The sequence below is a fragment of the Solenopsis invicta genome, chromosome 1 (assembly GCF_016802725.1).
Source record: "Solenopsis invicta isolate M01_SB chromosome 1, UNIL_Sinv_3.0, whole genome shotgun sequence".
Lineage (NCBI taxonomy): Eukaryota > Metazoa > Arthropoda > Insecta > Hymenoptera > Formicidae > Solenopsis > Solenopsis invicta.
The window spans coordinates 12,601,875-12,627,713 of record NC_052664.1 but is presented as its reverse complement, the minus strand read 5'-3'; the positions used below and the strand labels follow the sequence as shown (position 1 = coordinate 12,627,713).

Genomic DNA, 25,839 nt, shown 5'->3' with positions numbered 1-25,839 from the left:
ATCTTAATTAAGTAAAGATAAAGATAAATTTTTAATTTATTGTTTAATTGAATTAATCTTCGATCCGTAAGAACGCTGAAAATGTAAGTACAATTTATAGAATTTTGAGATTTAAACCTGTCGCTAACAATAGCGCGGCAGCGATCTTAAAGTTTTAATTGTCGCTGATACTAGCGTGGCAACAGTTTCTAACAATTAAAACAATTATATGCCCTATAAGAGTAGGGAACATGATCAAATTAAACGGATCAAATTTCAAATTAAATAATATCTTCAATTAAATAAAGATTTCTTCTTTTTATTTCAAAAATTATTTTAACTTGAGAAGCCTCCTTCTTTAAAAATTTTTATATAGTAACTTTAATTATAAATTAATTTTATAAAATGTTGAATTAAATTACCCAAATTATGAATTTATAAAAAAACGATCTCTAATATTTACATTATAAATTCATTTCTTTTCAGCAAAATCAAAGCACAAACTTGTTCCAAGTAAATTACTTTATTTCATTGACTTAAAAATATCTCGATAAAAATCTTTTGATTCGTAACACTTTTTTATCTTTTATGTTCACATTTTTCAATTTAGAAAAGTAATAATTTGACAAAGATTAAGTACTAATTAGAATCATGTAAACCATTTAATTGTTTTGTATTCGTTCAGTAAACAGAATGGAATAAATTAGAATTTGGAGAAAAACTAAATTATATGAAATACTTGATTTTGGTATGCTCCATTATGAGACTACATCAATAATAGAAAGGCCTAGCAACATCAATTATAATCAAAATTCAATTAAATCGAAAATGTGGGTTCAGTTTAACGGAAAATGATTTCCGGCAAATTAACCTATTCAGTGGATTTACTGGTTTAATTCAACTTCAAGGACAATTTTCAAAAATGAGATGAATCGGAATTCCAATTATTTGATAAGCGAATAGTATTAGCGTCACACACGTAACGTCGTTTATATATATCTTCTTCATGACATATTTCCTATCTGTCGTAATTATCGCATCGCAATTAGCTGTGAGAAGTACAAAAACAGTAAGACACAAAATCCATTTATATCCTTCATAAAGAAATATATTCAATTCTCGCGTGTCATCGTAGAAAGCGAGCGTATCGGAAATTAATCTTGATTTACGATCATGTCTCAACGTTTTATCGTTTTTCCTATCATCGTAAATGCGCCCATTTTCCTTGCTCTTTTGCTTTCTTTCTATAACCATTCGCGTATTCATTTCAATATGCCGTCAAATTCGTTTCGTCAAATTCAAAATGTCAATGATAGTGGCAGTGGTTCACACATAAGCGTATAAACCGATTTTCACGCTTGATTCTGTTTTGTTATATGTTGAGCAGATAAAAGATTTGTCAATAAAGAAACAAATGTTTTATACAAGTCCATCTTATTGAATCGGTTTACTCAAAATGAAAGAAAGTAAGTAAAAAATATATCAATAAAGAATGAAATATAACGCAATAATTTTATTATAATTAAAACTTATCCAAATCACCTTCTTAGAAAAGAATGATATTGCGTAATATTTTTTATACTTAGAAAAAAATGTTAAAGAAATAATAAACTGATAGCTAAAATAAATATGTTGAATTATAGTAAAGAATACAAAAGCGTCTCTCTCTTTTGTTATATTTTTTAAGAGTAATATATATTGTAAAATACGATTATTTATTTTATCATCATTTAAGAATCTAATAAATTTAATTTAAAATAACAAAAAAAATAGAAATAAACCTATTCTTACATCGTTTAACGTAAGATTTATTAAAAAGTAAATAATTCTTTACAAAGAATTAATTTAGAAAATACGCTTTTGGCCGCTTTCCTATTAAATGTAAAAGTTCATCGCAACTAGAAGCGACTTGAAGCGCGCATTCGCAAAGAAGAAGAAGCTCAATCACTCACCCCTATGGCTGCCGGTGATCTTGTCCCGCAGGATATTTATCTGATGCACTCGACCGTATTCCTCAAACATCGTCCTCAGGTCATTCTCGTCCATATCGTGAGGTACCTGCCCCACGAACATCTTTATGTTGTCCGGATCCGGCTGCTCCACACTGTTGTTGTTCATTATACTGCAACGAGAAAAGAAAATTTATGCTCTGTTATGCGGCATATTAAACATGTGTGCTTGGAGAAAAACAACACGCCGTTATTAATACGTTAACAGATTCTTTATCAATCCATAGTCGCGTGATTTATCGCAGTCGCGTGGATGATAACAGAACAATTTGAGAGAACGGCCCTTTAAAAAAAAAAATAATAATAATACAACCGCTAATATGCAAGGTAATAATTTACGTTTGTCGATTCGAGAAACGTAAAGGAAAAACAAAGATTCAATATACAAATTATTAGCAAATAAGAGAAGCGTTTATCATTTTTACCAAATGCATTGCAGTTACATAAGCTGTCATTTTCTAATACATCAGGATTACATATGTTTGCGCAATAACATTGGTTCATAAAATTGCCGAATAAAACGGTTTCGCGTACGGATTTATTCAGTCGACTATTTCGCGACCCAATCGACTATTTTGATTGGACACGTTGCAAAGCGCGAAATATTCTCACGGGCATCACACTCGTTAAACGAGCGATTAAAATATTAAGCACTTTATCTGTGCAAAGTGAAGCAGAGGATGATTTTATTGCGGCGACATGTATATGACCGCGAATGGCCGCAAAGTGAGTTAGAAGTTATCATATCGGGAATGGAAAAATATTGGGCTGAATATTTTGTAGCATGCTTCCTATGAATCTGATTTATTTTATATACAGGCTATGCCATCGTTATTGAATATCGTTTCAACTTCAGGCTGACAAATTTGAAGCCGATTTGCCGTTAGCGAAAATTTCATGGAAATCCATCATCGCTGGCAAGTTTTCGACCTTCCATTTTTGATACTTTCGACATGCACAAATGTCAAACACAATTTTTGTTAAAGTAATGTCGAGAAGAAACTAATATTTTTTTTTTTTTTTTTTTTGGTACGCGACTATTTATTTTTTGTGGTTGAATCAAGTACGAATTGAATCGCATAAAAAAAAAGAAGCAAAAAATACGAGGACCTCGGAGCGTCCTGTAAAAAAGGGGATGGATATATATTTTGCGCGTGCTTATATTTAACCTACGCTTTCCAACGAAATTTTTCGCAGTGGGGTTCGCGCGTACCAGCCGAACGGCCGGATTAATGCTGCATTTTGCGACGCGCGGGCTGTATGCGACGTATGCTGCCATGGGTATTTTAGCACATACAGTTGCGAGCGTGTTGTTCGCGTAAAAGACTACCGCTGATGTTTGGCTACCCCAGAGTACATATTTGACCGTGCACAGGCTCGTCCGCTTCCGAAACTTACGCGCGGAGCTTTTCGTCGGCACGCAGTAATTTCGTTCGGATTATGCGTGTTTGAGGTCCTACCCTTGGGACGTAGACCCCTCGATAGCGTCACACGCGAATTTTCGTCCGTCGATTCATTCGACCTCCATGTCGTGCCGGACAGCTCGTCGCACCGGCAAGTTTCTTCTAATTTTATGCTTCGCGCGGATCGTGCACGCGAATTGCTCTCAACCAATATGTAAGCGCTTGATTAAAATCTAACACGCGGGTCAATATTTTGCATCCCGGGCATTTTCGCTTCCTAAGGAAGTACATAAAATATTGTACTCGACTTTATTTTACAATCTCTCTGATTATTTAAACGGATGCCTGTGCAGCTGTACAATCTTCTAAGCGGTTCAACAAAAGATTTACACCTATGGAGAAAAGTTTTTCAAATAAAAAAAATTTGTTTGAATAAAAAAAATTTATGCATTGTTATACCGTTAAAAAAAGTTTCTTCAATTTGAAGAAAATTGTTTCTTTTATTAGAATCGAAGAAATAGTTTGGTTGTCAACGTAAATCTTTTTTTAAATAAAAAAATATATATTTTAAAATCTAAAACAACTAAATTATTTTTTTCTGTTAGTACTTTCTTTGAATTAATTACATTAAACAAATAATTTAAACAAAAAATTTATTTACTTAAAAAAAAACTAATAATGTTATTCTTGAAATCTAATAAACTGTTATTTTCATCAAAGATAATTTTATATCAATCAAAATAAAAAAAATAAGTTTATGAAACGATTTCATCAATTAAACATAACTTTTCTTTAGGTGTATCCACTTTTAACTTGAACAAGGCAAATACAAGCTTACACTAAAAAAAAAAAAAAAATGGAAAGAACGATTTTGTTGAAAATACAAATATAAAAATAATTATATTAGATCATTAAAATAATTACATTACATTAAAGAAAAGATTTGATAACTATTATCAAATTTAGTAAAGTTATCAAATTTGGTAATAGTTACCAAATCCATTATTCAGTGCAATATTATTATTTTAATGATCCAACATAATTATTTTCATATCTGTATTTTCAACAAAACTGTTCTTTTGGTGTATAATAATTTAAGCTGGATGCAGATTTTGCTAATAATTAGGAAATTATTCGCTAAATCGAAAGAGAAGCTTGTTATTTGCTAAACTCAAGCGATATACAGAATATTTGTAAAAAATTTTTTAATTAAAACATTATCTAGATGTTAATTTAATTATTAGTTGATAATTTGCCTAAATATGAAATTTGATATCTACAAATACGCAAGCCTTGCACAAAGCCACAAAACTTTATGTTATCAAATTATGAATTAAAGCATTTTACAATTAATTTAAAATGGTATTTTGAAATGCAAAGGGCAAAGTTTCGAGAAAAGCGCACGCGAAAGACATTTTAACTTTTTCACATACACTCGCACGTGCGTGGGATGCATATCGCGGCGCTTTAGCGCGCGGTTAGTTGCCTCGCGTGAATTATGCTCGTTGTAGAATGTGACTGGTTGTATGAGCGGAAAACATTACCGTTTCACTGCGAACGCGACAGTTTGTTGCGCTCTAAAATTGTTTGCATAAAGTTCGCAGGGTGAAACGATGCACCGTTTCGCCAGTCGCGGACTCTTTTCTCCTCCGTCTTTCCTCCCCCCTCCCCTTCGCGCTGCTATAAATCACCGAACTTTAATAGTCATCGCTCGCGGCACGTCGCACAAATCGAAAGTTCTAATCGATCAAATGGCGGTATGCGCAAGGTGGTTAATTACATGCTACCTTGGTGTGTCGTGACCAGCTCTGGTCTCGTCGTGACTCGTATCGCCGATCTATCTGCTCGTTACGAAATTCCAGACATATCGATCGCAGAGGCGGAAAGATGGAAGGAGGAAAACATTTACCGTTTGCGGGATAAAACGAAGTTTACACAAAGCCGGCCGTCCGAACAGCAAATAAGGAAATTTCGGAGCGCCGCAGCCGTCCGGCGTGGCCGGCGCGCCCCATGGGGAGGGAAAGCTTTTGCGATCCCGATGCCCGGGATGCGCGATGAAAGGAAAAAAAGAGTTCGGGAATTTCACGAAACGATAGGAGAAAGTTAATATTAGTCGGCGCGGTTTAAAGCGATTTTCCGACCGAGCGGCCGCTCTCATCTCAGTCTATGGAGTGTAGAAGGAGATCCTGTAAAGAGTAAGGGAGCAAAAGAGATGGCGGGGAGGGGAGGGACAGGAGGGCTACAGGAAACCCTCCAGGGAACTGCACATCCCGTCGCCTTGTCTATCCCCTTTTGCGAACAAAGACAGGAATGGGTTAACTAATCAAAGAAGCGACCACGTTAACTAAACGGGAAAGTCTATCCTGGCGAATCGAGCGGCGATTGGCAATCGCTTCTTCGGGATTGGTCACGCGCCAGCATCCGCGCGATGGCTCCTCGATTGGATTAATCGAGATTTATCGTGAAATTCCGGAAGGGGAATAGTAGCTACGAAATACATAGATGCGTACACCCGTGTTCGATCGGCTGTCCCGCCAACGAAATCGAAATGCATGTAATTAAAGTGGGATATTAAAATATCACGCACCTGATAATATCGTATTAATGACGACGGAAAGGCAGATGATCAATTAAATTGCTGCCACTCGATAAACTGTTTCGATATCATTTGGAAAGTTAGTCGGAGAGTTAGCCGGTGTCGCCGCAATAATTATAAAGCGCGAAACTGGCGAATGTACTTTTGCGCGAACGCGCCAGTAATTAAAACATGCTCCGCTTTGGAATAGAAACAATAAATAATTGCTAATTTTCATAATGGTGCTAAATTTTCATTACGCAACGTGTAACTAATTGCAAAACGCAAACGGCACTTCCTTCACAACAGCGAACCATAAATTCGTGCCCCAGTTTTATATTCAATTACTTTCTTAACCTTTTTTTTTTTTAGATACGACTCTGAAAAGAAGCTGAAGAAATAATTTTAATAAGCTGTAAGAAAGCAAGATAATTAACATTCATAAATTTTAAAACGCAGTAAATGCCCTAGATACTTTATTATTAATGAATTTCTAATATTTTGCGCGCGATCTTTCTTTCGAGGCGTACAATTTAATATACAAATTTGCTGTAGTTTATTATAATTATTATTTCTTCGACTTGTGAGAGTCGTCTTAATTTAAATTCGACATTCGTTTAAAAAAAAAAGCAATACTCATTAAAATGCATGTTTGATCTTTTACAGAAAGAGAGTTCATCGCCAAGAGTTCATCGCCATGGTTTTGTAAAATCGCGTCGCTCCGGACACTTCCGGTGATTCTGGCGTGATTTGTGGATACCGCAAATTGACCCTGGTTACGAGCAAGGACGACCAACAACTCGTAATCCCGCATCGACGTTACTGTGACAGTAACGGCTGTTACGTATTTCCGGCGTCCAACGTTCGCTCAATTATCAGATCACCGCGTGGATTAGTGCCGGTGGATGTACATACATCGCGATCAGTATCTTATCGGTAATGGGGAATGCCGCTCCTTCCTTGTCAAGCTGTGGGGAGGTGAATAGAATGCAAAGATAGGACATAGAGAGAGATGGTATCCTATCCCGCGAGAACGAGATCGAAAAGGAAGAGGCAAGCACGACCGTTCCGACCTGATAGGCGAGATACATCAAAGAAGAGCACTCACAATACCCTTTGCCGTTTCTCCTTTCCAGCCGCGTCTCTTACTTCTTTCTTTGTGTATCAAAAATCTATCAATCTATCGTGCGATGTTTACATCAACAACGTGAATTAAGACTTCGAAGCTACTGATATGATTAAATTGTTATGAAGGTAACATACTATTAAACATTTGTAGCCCTCTTCCTTTTTTTAATCAAAATTTTTATATTTTGAGAAAAATCTTTCTGCTATTTTGTTTGAAATTTAAGTTTAATTGAAACTTGATTAAATTTTGAGGATGTAATAGGTGCATCAAAATAATTTTCCAAATTTGTTAGTGCTAAAATTATACCCTAACAGTTCTAGATATATCACTCCTTTGCTAAAAGAATGACATAACTCAAAAATTGAGTATGATATTTTTAAATTGTATGCAAGAAAAGAGTCTGATCTCTTTAGAAGTTTAATTAGTAACTGAGTAAAATTACGTAACTGAGCTCCTAAAATTGACAAGAAAATTGTATAATAATACAAAAAAATTTTGCATCGAGAGTGTCAAGTCAAAAAAGATTATTTTTACGAGTTTATTTCTATCATAGATGATAATTCAGTAACTGAAGAGCTAATGATCCTTTTATTCTATTGCAACCAAATATTACGTTAAAATTGCATTTAAAAGTAATATTTTCATAATTTTTTATGATTTAATGTTTCAACGATTCAAATATTCAAACTTATTTATTGAAAAAAACTTATTTTTGATTTATGTCATTGTTCTAACAAATAAACGATATATTACATCTTTTCCTTACAAATAAGTGTCAAAAGGAAAAAAGTTACGAGAAATATTATGCATATTAAAAATCAAGGAAGTTAAGACAGATTTAATGTCATAATAAAGTAAGAAATTATTCATGTTTGAGCGTAACGTTCCTTTCAAGAACGCACCATTTACCACCTTTAGTGAGATGAATGATGACTGTAGAACGAACCATTAATCATACAGCATAATTGACGCGTCGATGATTTGCTATTACAAACGAACGTTGAAGGCCAGAACGCGTATAGACCAGAAATTAATGGTGGATACTTCACATTCGAAGTCAGCATTTTCGGCGATCGGCGAGGATGTAAGAGATAGGGCTTAATATAGTGTGGTCTGCGATAACGGTCGACAGTCACGCGAAATATTACGTACGAATCGCCGGAATGAAACGATTCCAGGAATTATCTGCGAGCTCATCCGTGATAGAAAAAGAAAATCGCCGCAATTCCGCTGACCAAACCGCGCGTAACGCGTTACCATAATCGATCTCATCCCCATCTTTTCCTTTGTATTCCGACGTGCAATTTAGCTCGAGTAATATACCGTCAGGACGTCTCTTTACACATCACTAATAGCATCACAAGAGGGAAACAAGCAAAGCACTCGACGTAATATAGCCGTCAACGTAAATGAATATCGCGCACAGGGTCCGTAATAGCAACGACCTCTCCTTTTCTCGATTAATTAATTGACTCTGTACCGATCAAAGGAAAAATATTTGATAGTCATCACTATATCAATAGACGCATACAGCAATGCAAACATTGTAATATGTGTATTTTGTCTGTGCTGCTATTATTATGTAATGAATGCTTTGAAAATTGATACTAAGACATCCTTTTTCTGTATAATTTAAAAATAAATGTACTTTAGTAGTTATAATGAAAAGTAATTAAAATTGATTTATAAACAATGTTTATAAAACGACTCATTTCATATTGTAATATCTTCGAAACATAATTCTAAAAAAATAAACTGATAGATGCTTCACGTTTATACGTATTGCAAATTTTTGGATATAAATAAATTATTAAAGATTTAGCAGATTCTGTTTGGAGACAATAATTTACAAAGTTGATTATGATATTTACATCTGCTAAATAATTACGAGTATAAAGAAATAAAAAGTTATACAAATATCATATTATTAATTATATGTACATATGCGGAGCTTTATGGATGACATTTTGTAGAATTTACCGTTATGTATAAAAGATACTTGATAATTAGATGTTTTTTTAATGGTTTTGAAGACAAGACGTAATTTTAATAGAATCACGTCGTTATCGAACACACGATAAAGGCAGATTGGAGGTGGTCGTTATTGGCATCCACTAAGGTGGCTGAAAAATGGCAGAAAGACGCAAAGTTAAAGATACCTAGAGCGTCGCCCTTCGCCACTCGTTCAGGTTCGCCACTCGTTCAGGTAATGTATGTGGCGATTCCGCGAAGTTACCGGCTTTGGCGAACAATGGTCTCCGGGAGTTTCGCTCCATGGCTCTCGAGGCCCGCTACTTTCGTAACTTCGCCGATATTTCAGAGGCCGTAGGGCTGAATTCTCCGACGGTGTTACACTACTACGGACGACCTTGTAACGCTATCTGGCTACGAACGGTTTAACTGTCCCAAAGATGGAGTGTATTGGAATCGTCTAAAAGAAGACGCACTGCGCCATTTCTACGGACGAGCCATCAACTTCACGGTCGTAAATTGCCGAGCCATGCGTATATTTTTCAGTCCCGGACATCATTTCGCGTTTTAATTTTTAAATCATTTATTCGATACGCGATGTGAAAAAATGCTGGGTTATTTATTACTGCATATGTGCACATATCTTGAATCATTTATCAACTGAATAGTGCTCGGGCCTTTCTGGAATTACCACTGATACTAAAAAAGAATACAAAAGTACATGGTACGTACTACCTATGGAAAGTCTATTCTATAATTCATAAAACCTATAATAGAATTTCAACATTTTTGCCTGGAATTCTGTGATACTTTTTGCGACAGACTATTATATGACACCATACTGTCATGCGATCAAATTTAACCGAATTAATTTACATATTTATGAGTGATACAATTTTTTTTGTAGTATAATGTATTTATGAATATATTTTTAATTTACGTGCTAACAGCTGTCCGTTGTATAATTTATACTTTATCAAAACATAGAATGAGAGAGAAAGAGAGAGAAAAAGATTAAAATTTATATTAATTTCGAACATGTATGATTATATTATTTAATATAGTAATTTACTGTAATTAAGCAATCAAATATTTCTGATAAATACATTTATAAAAAGAAAATATATTTATAAAATATTATATAAGCAATATGACCAGAACTAATAATTCAATAATAACAAAATTATTAAACTTTGCAATTTTTAAATTCTTAGTAAATTTCAATTTTGTACATTAAGTTATGTTAAAAATTTGTACACGATCCATATGTAGCTCTGTAATGTGCAGAATGTTGTTTACAAGTATTTTTGGGTGGAGATTCTTTACTCAACGTACAAAAATATTTACTCGGACATGTCCAAACGCAATGATCCAATTCTGTGTAAATGAACAACCGAAGCAGCCGAGGGTAAAGGATGTGTGGGGGTGTAATCCAGTTTATCGAACAGACTAATTAGAGGGTGAGGATGCGGCGAATGGACCCTGAGGGACGGCCGAAGGGCAGAGATCGACTGCAGGCTGACGTTCTCGTCCTTAGAGTGTTCTAATTGGTGTAAGCGTTCAGAGATCGGACGCTTGTTCGTACATGATATTGCCGCTAATTGAGACCATGCCGTCGCGTTGACTGTAGTCACAATAATTGAAAATAATATACCTACATAGATGAAAAGGGTTTGTTCCGCGCGAATCAGTCCTTTGTACCTCGCATCTGTGACTTGAGAAAACATGGCGTGAAATGAATTCATCGATAATATTATATTTATTTTGCCGTCTACGGTGAACGTTTCGCGTTCAACTGCAATGGAACGAAAGCCGGAAGAGCGAGAGGAGTGGGTGTCGACGAGGGCAAAATATCGCTCTGCCTTTGGAATTTAACGAGGGACAAAGGTATCGCTCGACCTCCGACGTTCCGATGGGAAAGTACCGGGATTCAAGCACCCTCAGACGGGTTCGTCAATTTCCGCGCTCGTTAGGTGAGTATTTATTCTTCTTCCTTCCACCCGTCATGCACCTTATACCGCACCCCTTCACCGCGCTCCGTCGATTGATTTTAATTATTTTTCCGTCTCTCAGCACGTTCCCACGAGCTGTGCGGTGTGGTGTGCGCGCGATTCGTTCAGCTGTTCTTAATTTCAAAAATCGCACGCTTAAATCCTTGTGTATTTTCCATGCAATATTGTGTAGATATACGACTTGAAATATTTTTGTAGATCTTTCAACTCGATGGTAAAAATATAATATCTTATATAATATTAATGTGTTTAATTTTCAAAAGATCAGCATAGTTTACTACTTTTTCATTGTACATCTTGCAATATTTCTCATTATTTATAATATTGCAAAATATTCTTTAAAATTAAAGACACATATTAAAATTATTAATTTTCTTTAAGTAAGCCCTCTTTTTAGTAAATTATTTCTTCAAATAGGTTAAAGATAAACATAAATAGTGCGTGTATCCCAGCAAAAGTATCTTTTTCGCTAAATTTATCTTAATGCACCAGGGCATCCTAATCTCCTCATGCAACTTTGATTCCAGCACGTTTTTCTCATGGTGACTTAGAAAATCTCGACCTAGTTTACGCCCTAGTAAAACAGTCGAGTTGTAAGCTTGTAGTTTGCTATTGGTAAACCGTTCTCCACCTCCCTTACGATGAGTCGCTCCGCGTTCCCCGACATCTCTTTCCCCTGTACCCTTCTCTCCATCTTATTTCTCTTTGCCACTCTCTGTCTTTCTCTTTCTTTCTCCCTCTTCTCTTTCACTACATCGATCGACTCTTTTCATCCTGCTAGCAACTTGCGCAACCATCCCTACGTAGAACGGCTCTGAGTAAACCCTCTCGCTTCGGCGATTAACTCGAGTTTTGAGTGTTTGAAATGTCGAGTGGGTAAACTGCATCCAGTCACGTGTGCAAGAGGGTAACTACAAGATGCAACTGCTGTACGCAGTGCATTCCACGACAACCATCGACGGAGTTATGCCTCTTTGGAAACAGCGTGCAAAATATTTCTCGTATTTTTCTTAAGCAGCTTTCATCTGCCAGATAACAAGAAATATCATACTTATATGATTAATAAATGTTTTCGATTTAATGAGAATTTTTGAGATTTATAAATTTTCTTCTCTGATCTCTCTAACAGTAATTCTATTTGCAAAATAAAATTAAAATTTCTTTTGTTCTCGAAATCTTATTTAAAGCTACAAATATTGAGAGTTTGAAAATACTAGATATAAACTGTCACATTCAATTTACTATGTCTTTGGCTTATAACACATTAAGAAGATTAATGAAAAATGAAAAATGGTATCAGCTAGAGTTAAAAGTATTGAACAAGATGTCATTATTCCTCCTTATTACGGAGAGACATTTAATACAAGTGCTCATTTTAGTAACGCTACATTACCATTAATTTATTACATTGTTAAGCGTCAACAATTTAGGGAACAAAACGGTTTTCCTATCGAAAAGTACAAAAAAGGAAAATGGTTGATAATAGTAGCGTTGGACGGCGTCTCTGCCATTAAGGGTGACGATGTCTAATTGTTTGCTTTGTCTCAGACTTCGTCAGTTCTCCGTTTGACGAGAGTACTTTCTCTCGTACGGAACTGTAAAACTAGTCGACCCGAAGTAGACCTTCCACCCCCCGACTCACACACACCCGCCCTCATTTATTACTCCTCGCCTGCATTGTCGATCCTCCGTTTATTCGTTTCTCCAACATTTGGCCAGGGAATCGCTTCGTTCGCTCAATTTATTTGGGAAGGTTCGCGCTTTATGCCTTCTGCCGAACGTCCGGCACTAACGAACATGCTGACGGATCCGTCCTCTCATAAAAGACGCGATGTACGACGTTTCATTTTGAAAAAAAGTAACGAAAAAGGATCAGCCAAAAGTAGTCAAGTGTGCAAGGACCGCCTTTGTTTCGAATTAATGAATTTTACTCAAGAATAGAATGTTTTTTTGCATTACTTTTCCATTGTGATTCTGTTATTCATTAATTAAATATATAAAAATCATAAAGATAGACGGATAAAACCGTTATAAATAAACATTTTTTAATGTTTTCTAATTATAGTTTAAAGAGTGAGAATTAAAAACAGATAAATATTTTCCAACTGTCCAAAGATTTTTATTTTATATAAATATGTACATATAAATTAAGAAAAGTTTTTAATATCAAAATTTTGGAAAAGCTTTTAATATTATAGAGTCTTGTTAAGAAATTAATTGTCCAAAATTATTCATTAATCATATCTGCGATAATTAAAGAAAGCACCATTATTCTTTTGTGTTCATCAGAGTTGCCCTGTTTACTAGTCTTTTCATATAGCGTCCATTTACGTGGTCGGTTCTCTAACATATTCACGAGGCACGTTTGCATAAGTATCGTCGAGCTTAAAGGCGGTCCAGAGAAAAATTTGAAAGCCTTTCTCAAGTGAGATTTCCATGACTATAACGAAGTTTCTGCATCGTTTATGGTCCGCTTTCCAGGTGATCCTCGTTTGCATTCGGTGAAAAGAGACCATAATTTCGGCTTACAGACGGTAACAAATTCAAATTATTATACCAAAAATAATATTACGACGCTTTGAGAACAAAGATCCGTGATAAAGCTATCATTATATTGCGAAAAGTCAAAACTATATGATAATAATATATGTTTCAAAAAGCCATTGCACAATGGAAATACGTTGAAATCTACCTATAATTGCAGGATGCGTCGATTTGTAAAAAAAAATATTATGGGAGCAACTCGTCCATACTCGAAGTAATGTTTCCGTCGAAATATGTAAACATCGTTTTATATTTTACGTGTTACGTTGTATCATAAAATAACTCTCATGCAAAAACGGAAGAGAGTTTATTGAAATGAAATAAACGAGTTTATTTGCTCATCTCGCGTCCACGGATTCATTTTTAATTCGGAAAGTTTATTTAAACAACAATTTGCATTTAAAGGAATGCGTATCGTCATGTCGTTAAAAATAAATTGCAGTTATTGCAAACGAGAATTTCTGAAACATTACAGTGGGAGAATATACACATGCAGGTAGAAGCAATGGACAGGTAAATGCAATACAGAAGCCGCAATCACAGCTGTACACGGATCATACTCAGAAGGGTAGTTTTGGGGGATTCGGAACCTATACCATACGCACTGTGGCGCCTGGGATTGACGTGAATGTGTTTCACGAAGCGTGAATGATGCGCGAGAGGACCATGCGCGCTAGGCTTTGCCACAACTTCGCTGCAACCTCTTCATCTCATTCCTCAAATGGGAACATTTTTTATCCAGCCACTCAAATGGGAACATTTTTTTATCGCGTGACGAGAACAAAAATTTTTGCCTCAAAACGGGGCATTCGATAACGCGCAGAATTTTGTAACAATTTGCATTCTATCATAGTGTTTTATCATTATCCTGTTATAATACTTCTGATCGACAGCGTTGACAAACAATTTGTAATTTAAAAACAAAGAGAGAGGGATCATAAATTTTGCTAGAGATTAATTTTCAATAAAATAATATGGAATATACTCGGATTTCAACTTTATCCTTTCAGAACGGTTTTTTTTTAATTTTTATTCGAAATGTATAGAAAATGATTTTAGTAAATAACAATACACTGAAAGTTTGTTTTTATATAACAAACCTCGAAATAATCACACAAATTCCGAGGTTACATTTTTCATATTCAAATCAAAATCTTTTGCTATTTTTTTCAATCATGTAGTACAAATACATTTTTTTGCCCTGTTGGATAATTTGTTACTTTTTCGATACAAAAAGAAAAATGTCTAGGTGTTAGATATAAAGGATTAGATATTAATCGAGATCTACTAATTATAGATTTATGCTTTAAAACATGTTTTTCAATGATACTTTTAATTAGTTATAGTTTAAAATCAGAAAACAATTTGTTGCAAATACTGCTCTAATAGAGAAAAAACGAGTAAAATACATTGAATTCTAAGAATAACCATTAAAATTATTTCGCTAAAATCAATTTAGATATTGTAGGATAGTTACTAATCATTAGTAATCATGTTTCTATAAAAGCTGCATTTCAATTTTGCAGATAGCAGCAATTTTAAAAAGTTCAATATTAATTTTTGAACTTTAATCTAATTTGAAGACATTAAATATGGCTTTCAAATAAAATAATTAAATTTAATGTGTGCCGTAATATGTGAAATCGACATATAAAGTTATATCGTGAAGTGAAAGGAGTCGTGAAATGGTCGTGAGCCATTTGCATTACGAGCGTAAGACCGCTCTTGAGACTTTATAGCCTCATAGTGGACGTTGCATAATACTTACTAGCAGTAAAAAAATGATTTTAAAACGTTATTTTTTGAGCCACAGAAACTATTAAAAAAAATATTGGTTTAAATAAAATATATTTTCTAAAATATTCAAAAACTTTGTTTTATGGCACTTATTAATATGTAAGAGCTACGATGGATCGTTAATTTGTAACAGTGATTTTTTTATAATTGAAGAGCTTTTTGTGACAAAGTTGTTAATATTCCACAACCCATTTGTTATCTCACAAACACATTCTTTTCCTGCCTCCAGTAAATTGTAAATTATGTTTGTTCTATATACCCAATAAACTTTTACCTATATGGTAATTAATAGAAATCTGTAGCTAACAAACTGATGTTGTATCGCGTCAATATTTACTCACAAAGTCATTAAAAAAAAAAAAAAAAAAATGTTATTACACCTCCTTTCTTCCTCTATTATTTTTAATAAAATTTTAATTTTTCTTCAATAATAACAATAAATAAATAAAAAGTTTTGAATTCTATCAAATAACTACATAAGCGAATGCGACCTTAAAAAGTCCAAACTTGCAAGCACGATGGAAATGAATGATAACATACGTCAAAATATAGAACCTAAAATCCCAATTAAAATAATACCCTATTCATTAAAAAACATTTATTCGTTCTCGAGATATTCGAGTTACTATATATAGTACGCCTGTCCTAAACCGATTAATCACGAAATTAATTTCCGATAGATAAGTACTCGTCTAAATCTCGTAGAGTGAAAAATCACTCGAAAAAATACACAGGCTCAATTGTCACCCTTTTAGAGTGACGTTTCGTTTCACAATATTTAGAGAATAAATGTGTTAAAAATTTCTTATATAATTATTTCTCATACAACAATATTATTTGTATTATAGAAGCATTTAAACAGCTCGTCGCGATTATATTAAAAAAATAAATATTTTGGGTCAAGGCATGGGCGTTGTAAAAGTGGAATGTTCCATTCGTCGGATTTGTGCGGAAAATATTGTGCGAGATGCGATGTAAATCTGGCAATTCATTCGTTTTCATACTACTTAACTTTTATGCGGGAAGAGTATTATGCGAGGTATGAGTGAAGCACGCGGAAGCTTTGACACGCTCGTTTCGCTGCACTCCACTCGGCTGACAAAAAAATCTCTGCTGCGGGCCCGCACTCTCAAAGTGCGATTCTATCTGCAAAACCGGCATTACTAACGAACCATCAGCAGAGTAAAATTTCCTCTGTGCACCGAGTTCAAAGTTTTTCGCGGACAGATAAACTCGTTCCGCTTTTTCCACAGTCGTCTACGCAAGCGTCCCTAAATACAACTCCGTTAACCGCGTTTGTCTGACCTCCTTCAGTGCCTCTCATCTCATTTTTAATTGTCGTTATTTTTTTTATAATATTTCGTTAAATAGTTAATTCAATCTTTCAAGGCATTTCTGTTATTATTTTATTCTTTATATGCCATGGTACATGAATATTTTGTAACGTTATGTAATTTACACATAAATCACGTTATGTAAATTTTATATAAAATACCGAACAATAAAACGCGCACAACGACTGCATCCTCCGATTTCGGGAACAATCAAATCGCGAATCTCCGTTCGGGACCTACCGAAAATCGTTTATCCCTCCCGCTTCACGGAGGACATCGCGTTTCCTCTTGCGGATAAATATGCAGGGCACGAGGCGTGTTTCGGAAACGACATCTGCTTTCGAATCGAATGCTCTCCGTCACATTGTGCGGAGACACCGTTCTCTGTTTCCGTTCCCTTTTCAAACTCCCGTCTTCTCTCGTGCTCATCCCCTCTTCCTTTAACTCACCGTACATGATACATGAAGCACATAGCTCTGCCATCCAATGGCATGACACTCACCCAACCACCGTCCCGTGAAATCATGCCTCGTGATCCCGTGACCCCCGACCACGTTATACACCTTTCCCCTCTACCCGTCTGGATTATCCTCTCGTTGCAACCCTTCTCTGTAATAGTAGTACCCCCGGCAGTACAATTTCTATGCACTTCTATGCATGTCAAATGCAATCTTTTTACTTAAAATAAAAAAAAAATTATTGAATCTATGTAGCTTAATAAAGTAAGATATGTAAAAACATATTGAAAATTACGTAGATTGCACAAAATGATAACAGAGATATAATCGTGTACCCATCATCTATTATTTCATTGTACAAAAATATATAATAATTATAGATATTAATTTTTTTCACTAATAACGTTAAAAACCAAATACGTGATTATATATATTATAATTATACTTTTCATAATAACAATAATCCATGAAATGTTAATACACATTATTAAAAAATATTAATTATTCAGATATTATTAATATGAAATATGAAAATGTTTGTATTCTTTTATATATTTTTTATAATTAAATTTTATAAAATAATAATTAATTTAATAAAATTTAATTATAAAAAGAAGTACAAAAGAGAATATTTTCATATTCATTATTAATAATATTTAAATAATTAATGTTTTATAATGTATATTAACATTTAATGGATTATTGTTTTAAAGGTGAAAAAACTAGAAAAAGTTTAAAAGTATAGATATTTCTGTAAAAGACAAGACTGACAAAAGCGTGAAAGTCGAAATTGTTGGAAGAATTATTGAATTCCTCACAGAAAACATCTTGAAGTTGTACTCGCGGGATAGTAACTTGATTTTGTTCGCGGAAATTCGCAAAGCTTGACCACATGACGACTACCGCGAGCTCCTGTCTTTCTCTGGTTTTCTGTTTCTCCGTTGCTTCGTCTGTTTTCTTCACTTTCAGCGTAATAACCGACGGCCGGATCTTTCTCGTTATAACTTTTGAGTGATTAGTCGCCGTCCGGCGATTGGCCGTCTTATAAAGTTTGTTTGCGATTTTTCGCAGGCTGTTTCCCGCGAAACCACGGCCCTTCCGCTGGACGTTAACGAGTAACTTAGCCATCTAACTGTCGGAACTTCGTTAAGAGTTCCAATAAATCGTCGAGAACTCTCTCTTTGCCGTAATGGTCTTGTTGGGTAATGAATCGGAAGACGTATCGAAAGATGAGAGACTACACAGACCTTTACACTTTCTGCGTGTTCAAAAAACTGTGAACTACTTTAAATTGTTGCCACTTTGATACTTGAAGGAATCAAAGAGCGATGAAAGTATATGACATATTTCTTCAATTTAGAGATTTATAATTATATTGAAAATATTATTAAGGTATATAAATTAAGTCAGTTTACAAAATATGTATCACATCATGAGTTAATTATTAATATTACAATTTTAATTTGAAAGGAAGTACAGAATACCCTGTGAGCCACTGCAGTTGCAATGCGTGAAGTATTGTAACAAAAATATAAACGCGTACAGAGAGAGGCAAATCAGGCGCAGACCTATCGTGTTTCAATTCTAGTATCGGATCCTTTTCAGCTATGTATCCTGCTTCTTTCATTATTGGACTTTTGTTTGCGTACTGAAAATGATCGAAACGTCCGTGCCTGACTTGTATCTGTATGCATTTATATTTTTGTTACAATACGCACTGTCAAATGCGGTGGCTCACTTCGTTGTACTTCTTTTTGATTAGTTCTAAGGAGCCTTTAATTTGTTAAATTTTAATTTAAAAGATTACAATCTCAATTAATATCGGTTAATGTAGCATCATGCAGTTATCGATGAAATCAAGAAGTTTGACAAATCATATATCGAATATATATCGCTCAACGCCGCATTTGCATCGTACATTTAGTATTATGGCTATCGTATCTCATTTATTTCATTGACGTATGCATTGACGTATCGCACTGTGACAATGGACAGGGTCCTGACATTAGAATCAAATTCCGGGATCAGACAGACGCGATGAGAGTCAAATGGCACAGTGTCATTCATCTATTACACAGAACGCTATATTTTCACGCTAAACGAGTGACACCGTAATTAAAACCAGACAGTGCAATTCGGCGGGGCTCACACGATATGCGTTTTCGGTTGGTTTACCAAAAGCGAAAGACTCAAGTTAGCGAGTAATCGATTGAAAGTAACGGAAGAATGACTTGACGGTGGAAAGAACGTTACATACGCGTAGAGGAAATGGAAGTGGTTGGCCGGCTTCGAGAATTGCGTCCCCTTGAGACGCCATCCGACAAGAATTCTGGCTTCGCTGTCGCGCATACGCCGGAATCGCAGCGGGACCAAAAAGTATCGCGGCTACCGGCGAGGTATCGTCGCGCACGTCCCGACGTCGTGTCGTCTCGAAACGTCGCATGCAATTTTACGGACGAGTACGACACGAGATAAGAGAGCGGGAATCGTTGCGGAACGTATCGAGATTTAGATTCTCCTTTTGAAATAGTGTTGTATTATTGTTGATGTCTCGCCGCAAAATTATTCAGACTTTTTCTTAAATAAACCGTGAAAAACGTAAATAAAATGTATACGTTATTGTTAATTTTCACGATTTAATTTTTGATAAACAATTTTTCTTTTGAAACACAAAAAACACATAAAAACTATTCGTAAAGAAAACTCAATGATAGATTAAAAACAATTAAACATAGCTAACAACATTTGCTTTTATTGCATATTTAATGCTAATTGTAGCCTTTTTGCGAACTTTGGATTTTAATTCATTCGAGTTATGATTTGTCGTCGGTTTAAATACTATTCTCGCTTTTCGTAGGTAGCGTTTGATAAGTCGAAACTTATTTAGTCCCATTTAAGGAAAGTCCAAGTCGTCAAATCTTATCAAAGTCATTTACCGATGGTGTTTGATGTTCATCTGAGTCGTTCATCTCTTCGATATCCAAATTTTACCTCAATTGAAAATGTTTCGTCGATGGGGAAGTTGTCGATCGATCTCGGTCTCGAGTGGCATCGAGGGTGAACGAAAGGAGACAGCGGAAAGCACAAGACTTCTCGTGAAGGTCAGCTCGGCTAATAGACTACCGGTGCTCCGAAGCGTGATTATATGCCGAAGTGACATTGAATTGGCAGAAGAGATTCCGAGACGGGAGATGACGGTCAGCGGCCGGTCCGGTAAGCAGGAGACATCAAAAGCATCGAGTCCCCATTCAAATCTTAGATGGTCACCGACTACCACGAATAGCGCCGCCTCTGGAGACGCGTTCCGTGATCAAAGATGTCACGGGAGCCAGCGTGTAAGGTTGGCGGGCACAGACTTGAAAAGATGGTGAGCGGGAGATAGAGTCTGATAGATAGAATGGTGGTAGTTGTAGACACACTAACGTGGTACAGCAAGAGGGAAGTGCACAGTGGTAGTGGGACCTTCTTGAAAGGAGGAAGCGTCGGATAATCATTTCGCTACTCCAGAAGTGGAAAAGCAGCGCGGGAAGCGGAATCGGACTGGAGAAAAAAGTTTCCACGCCACGGAAGCCTTTTCCGATTAGTTTCGTCTCCAAAGGACTCGGTAAAAAGTCGCTTCCGCGAAAATGCATAAAGGCGTCCACGCCGCCGGCAACAAAAGGCAAATCGTAAATTCCGTCCACGCTGGCGTCGAAATTGCGCTTCTTAATATTATTCCCGGTCCGGCGTACAATGCCGGAGAAACGAACCGAGCCTCGAACGTTGACGTTTTATCGCGCGCAGTGACAAAAGTCTAATTTCCCTCTTGCGTATTTTACAAGATTGGTCGTCGAGTCACGACAGATGCGAAAGATTCCAAAAAAAACTTGAGCGTAAAAGCGAATGATGTACATCATGTTTAATGGGTCTGGGATTTCCCTGTTGAATCGTAAATCCCGAGATTATATTTGATTTTTCTATCTTGCCATTCTTTAACTATAAATGCAAACAAATTACTTGTTTATTTTAACACGTACTGCATATGTAAGCATAAAATGGAATAAAGTTTTCTAAAGTTTCCTTTCTACATAACCACTGAATCAGATAATTTCGAAATGTTTTCTGAACTTACTGTCTAAATGTCTTAAAATAAAATATCATCTGAAAAAATACAAATTGAGCTGGTACAATATTTGATTTTACGCCTCTAAAAGTCAAAAGTTACTTTTCTTCTTCTAACTGAATAGGAATTGAACAGAATTCCTATTCAGTTCTAGCCAAACAATTACAAATAACATTAGTATTAAAATATTTAAAAAATGGACTTATTCGTACTATACTACATAAAACATTTTATATACATTATTCATTCGAAAAAAATATGTCTATATGTACGTATAACGTATTCTGTAAATCTCATATAGAGTGGAAACGTCACTCTAAAAGAATAAAAATTAAGCTTGCACAATGTCCGAGTGATTTAATATTCTAATAAGGATCAAAATTTATTAGAGCTAATAGGAATCCTATAAAATGCAATAGGACTTCTATAGGATTTATATATTCAGTCTTGTAAGAGTAAATTTTTTAATAGAATGATAAATTACTCAAACATTGCATAAGCTTAATTTTCATTTTTTTAGAATAATATTTTTTTTTAGAAAATTTAAAGATTATGTTGTATGTACATAGACATAATCTTCTTTTTTTAAAGAATAATGTATATACGTACGTAAATTGTTTTATAATATAACATAAATAAATAAAATTTTTTTAATATTTTAATTCTAGTATTTCAAATTTTTACATTAAAATAATAATAAAATATTTTCTAAGTTTTTTCTTATACATAAATTTAAATTTTACTTTAGTTAGATATTTATTAACTAAGAAAATCAAATAAAGATAAGACATGTGAACCCATCTTGTTACTTACAAATGCGTATATCATGTTTTTCTGAAAGTTTATTTCAGTTTACAATTGTCGTATTCTATAAAGTCCTTTTATACTGTTCGTTTAATTGAGCAACAATTCCTTTTTTTATTTGTCCCCTTTGCAGGAACCTTTACCTTAAAATTAAAATTTTTCTGATAGTTAGTGCGTAAGTTAGGCAATGAGATAAAACATAGAAGTGGAGACAACACCTGGAGAACGTTATCGTCAGTAGAATACAGAGCAGGTAGTGGATATCGCGGTGGGGCACGCGACGTATGTTGGATTTCCCTATCGGGTCGTACGTTTGGAGTCATCCCCTGCTTTCCGATGCTCACACTAGCCACCCTCCCTGCATTTCCTTTGCCAATGCTTTCGCCCCCGCCCTTGTCTGGTCCCCCAAGGGGAGCTGCATCCATTAAACGTACAGGCGGTATGATGCAATGGTGTGCGTAGAATTTGTATGAATGGGGAGAACTTGCGGATTTGCATTGACGAATAGCCACCCACATGGTATTGGGTACTGTATAAGTGACTGTTGCGCACGAGTATGATCCATTTTTTTCAGTTACCATATAATCGGATCACGAGATAATCGTATCACTGCTTTGTTAAGATAACTGTTTGTCCTATTAATCTTAAAAGTTTGTTCTACTAGTCGTTTTCATTTTTATCACTTTATAATAAAATAATCTTTTTGAAATATTGAAAATAAAATAATTAATTAAATTGTCAATTTAGAAAAGTTGTCACATCGCATTTTTTTTTAAATAAGGTTTTTTTGCATTTTGTTATTCTGCTCGTTTCTATGCATCTTTAGTTATAAAAACGGGTCATATTCTGAATTAGAAAAGGGAAGAAAAAACTTTGAAATGGTTTTATGGGTTTCGAAAAGGTGTCATCTACTGAATAAGAAGAACGTCCCGAGGAAAATTATTAATTCTTTGCAGTCTACTTTCTAAAATAACCAATCCTTTTTCAAAAGTTTACGATACCAGATAACATAATGTAAGTTTTTTGTATTGATTTTCAGTTTTAAAATAAAATAAAAAAAATAAATCGTTCTCTTGGCAATTTTAAGTGTATTTTTACCGATAAAAACCAGTGACCTTATAAATTTACATCGTTAGTTTCGAAAAGAAGTCATATTTGGACATTTAAATTTCATCTAGTCAGAAAGATAAATTTAAAAAATAGTTGCCGCTACCAGCAGTTATAAAAAAATCACCAATAAAATGTTTATGCAAATTTTGGCAATAATTCAAATAATTAAAAAGAAGAAACGTGCTTTTGTTTGTTGTACAATTTGAGAACACAATACCTTTTCAAAATTAATAATTCAGTTACACTTAATTTAAAATAAAACAACAGTCCAAGCTCTAAACGCAAGAGCAATATAAATTTGTCGATAGGTCAATAGAGAGCAAACATAATTGTGTGGTAATGAGTAGATATGTATATTATTTTGTGCGTACAATAAATAAAAAGAAATTTCATTGAGTTTAATGTACAAATTTCTTTCCATTTATTGTACGCACAAAATAATATACATATCTACTTATTAACATCAAATTATGTTTGCTCTCTATTGACTTGTCGACAAATTTATATTGCGCATGATTTAGCTTTTTCATTTTCACGCGCAACCATCTGTGTATAATATAAAAATCATTAATGATCATTAATGACAATAATGCAGCAAATGTCGCAAATCAATTTTATATTCTGAGGTTGCCATTTAACGCGTTCAGGCGTACAATGCATTCAAGCAACAAGCAACGGAGTAAGAAGCGACTGATCGGGACACGGTCACGTAGATAAAGGAGAGAAAAAAATATGTCGCCGGTAACGCGCCGTGCATAATTCAAGCGGATGCGGGGTCGTTAAGGAAAAGTTTCGCCATTACAAGCACGAAATATAAAGCGTGCACTGGTGAGAGGAAACCGGTGGGGTGGCATGCCGGAACAGGCGAAGGAACAGGGAGAAAGGGGGCTACATGGGAGCTGTCTTCTTTAAATTGTATCGCAAATTGCCCGCCGCCCGCTGTGCTCGAGACACGATGCGACGAGGCAACCGTTGCCGGCAGTAATGGCCTGTTACGCAACGTCGAGCCCACCGACGACGACTGCAGATTCTCACTCGATTCCATCTGACATATGTATTCCCGTCTTACGAAACGAGAGCGGACGTGCATGCGTAAGCCGCGGCTTTTTTTATGTATTTGCTAACTATACGTAAAAGGTATCTCTCAGGAACCCCCTAGTAAGGGTTGTGACGACCACCGATTTTTCTTTTCTTCCATGTGTGCGTGCGTGCGTGCGCGCGTGTATTTGTATGTGTGTATGTGTGCAAGCATGCATATTGTAGTCTTAACATTTTAGTACATATATAATGTATTAAGATTTTCATTTCAAAATTATTTTAAACGTTGTTGTAATTTTTACGGACATTATAAAATAAAACGTTTATTCAAAAATATTTCTTGATTATTTTATATCGGTTTATTTAAATAAAAAAGCGTATTTAAATAAATGTTTTATTTAAAAACATATTTTGTGTAACTCTTTTAGAAATAAAATTGTGTAACTCTTTTAGAAATAAAATTAAAAATAAAATTAAAAATAAAATTAAAAAACGCAATATGAAGTCACGTATCAATGACAGCAAATGTATATGTGTCATTTATTGCCGAATTATTTCTTACATTTTTCATTGTACAATATAAAATTTTAGCAAGTGTAGAAGTATAAAAATACAAATAAAAAATAGCAAAAAAGTTCTTTCAAATAAAATTAAAAAGCAAAATAAAATTCTAGACGTAATTTTTTATAAACATTTTTATAATTTATACATAAAACAAAAACTTATTATTATACTTTTTTCACAAAATATGTTGGTGTAGTGCTAATTGACGAGCAGAGTATATCGATACGCTCGCTGCTGTTTCCAGTAATTATAATTTTCACGAACGATCGATACGCTCAGTGGTGGCATTAATTATTATGGTTTAATTTCATAACGAGCAATATGGACCCACGGCAATATCATTGAACGTTATCGGTAAAGGTTTATCTAAAATTTTTCTATAACCTGTGTGAGATAACATTATAATTTGGAATTTATATAACGTTTTTATATATTTCTTTTATCGACTTACTGCAATTCACATTTTACGGATTAAACTGTTTCAATCGTAAATGTAGAAGAGACAAAGATAATACAGAGTAAAACAATATCTTTTATTTGCAAAATGGAATAGCTAGAGTTTTAAAGTTCTTACAAAAATTAGCAAACCTCTTTTTATTTTTTACTCTCTAAAATCTTTGAAGTGGAATTCCACTCTAAAAGTGTAAAAATCCTGTCAGTCTTGATAAAAAGTGGCAGAATTTTCACACTTTTAGAGTGGAATTCTACTCTTTTAGATGTAATTCCACTCCAAAAATTTAGAGAGTACCTTTTATTTTTTATTATAAAATGCTTTATATTTTTCTACTTTTACAGTAAATTTTTACTCTAAGTTTTTCTACTTTTAGATATCGTTATCATAAATATGCATTTTAAATCATTTTAAATTAGTTGAAGTCACAAGATTCTTCAAGATAAATATGTAAGTTAAATTATTAATATCGAATAAATCATAAAATAATAGTTTTAATAAATAAAATTTTACAAATTACTTTTGTTTAGTTTTGTGAGCCTTGTTTCTTTCGATATTT

At 34.5% G+C, this 25,839-nt stretch overlaps 1 protein-coding gene across 24 annotated transcripts in view; it reads right to left on the bottom strand.

The window, feature by feature from the left end:
• LOC105193379 (CUGBP Elav-like family member 2) overlaps positions 1 to 25,839 on the bottom strand; it is a 688,840-nt gene that overhangs the window by 192,051 nt on the left and 470,950 nt on the right. For all 24 annotated transcript variants that reach the window (XR_005574991.1, XR_005574990.1, XM_039450395.1 and 21 more), the window contains one exon: positions 1,932 to 2,101. Coding sequence is in view for 22 of the 24 variants with exons in the window: in XM_039450395.1 (XP_039306329.1) it covers positions 1,932 to 2,101 (170 nt within the window). In the remaining 2 variants the exon portion in view is untranslated. The remainder of the gene's footprint in view (positions 1 to 1,931; positions 2,102 to 25,839) is intronic.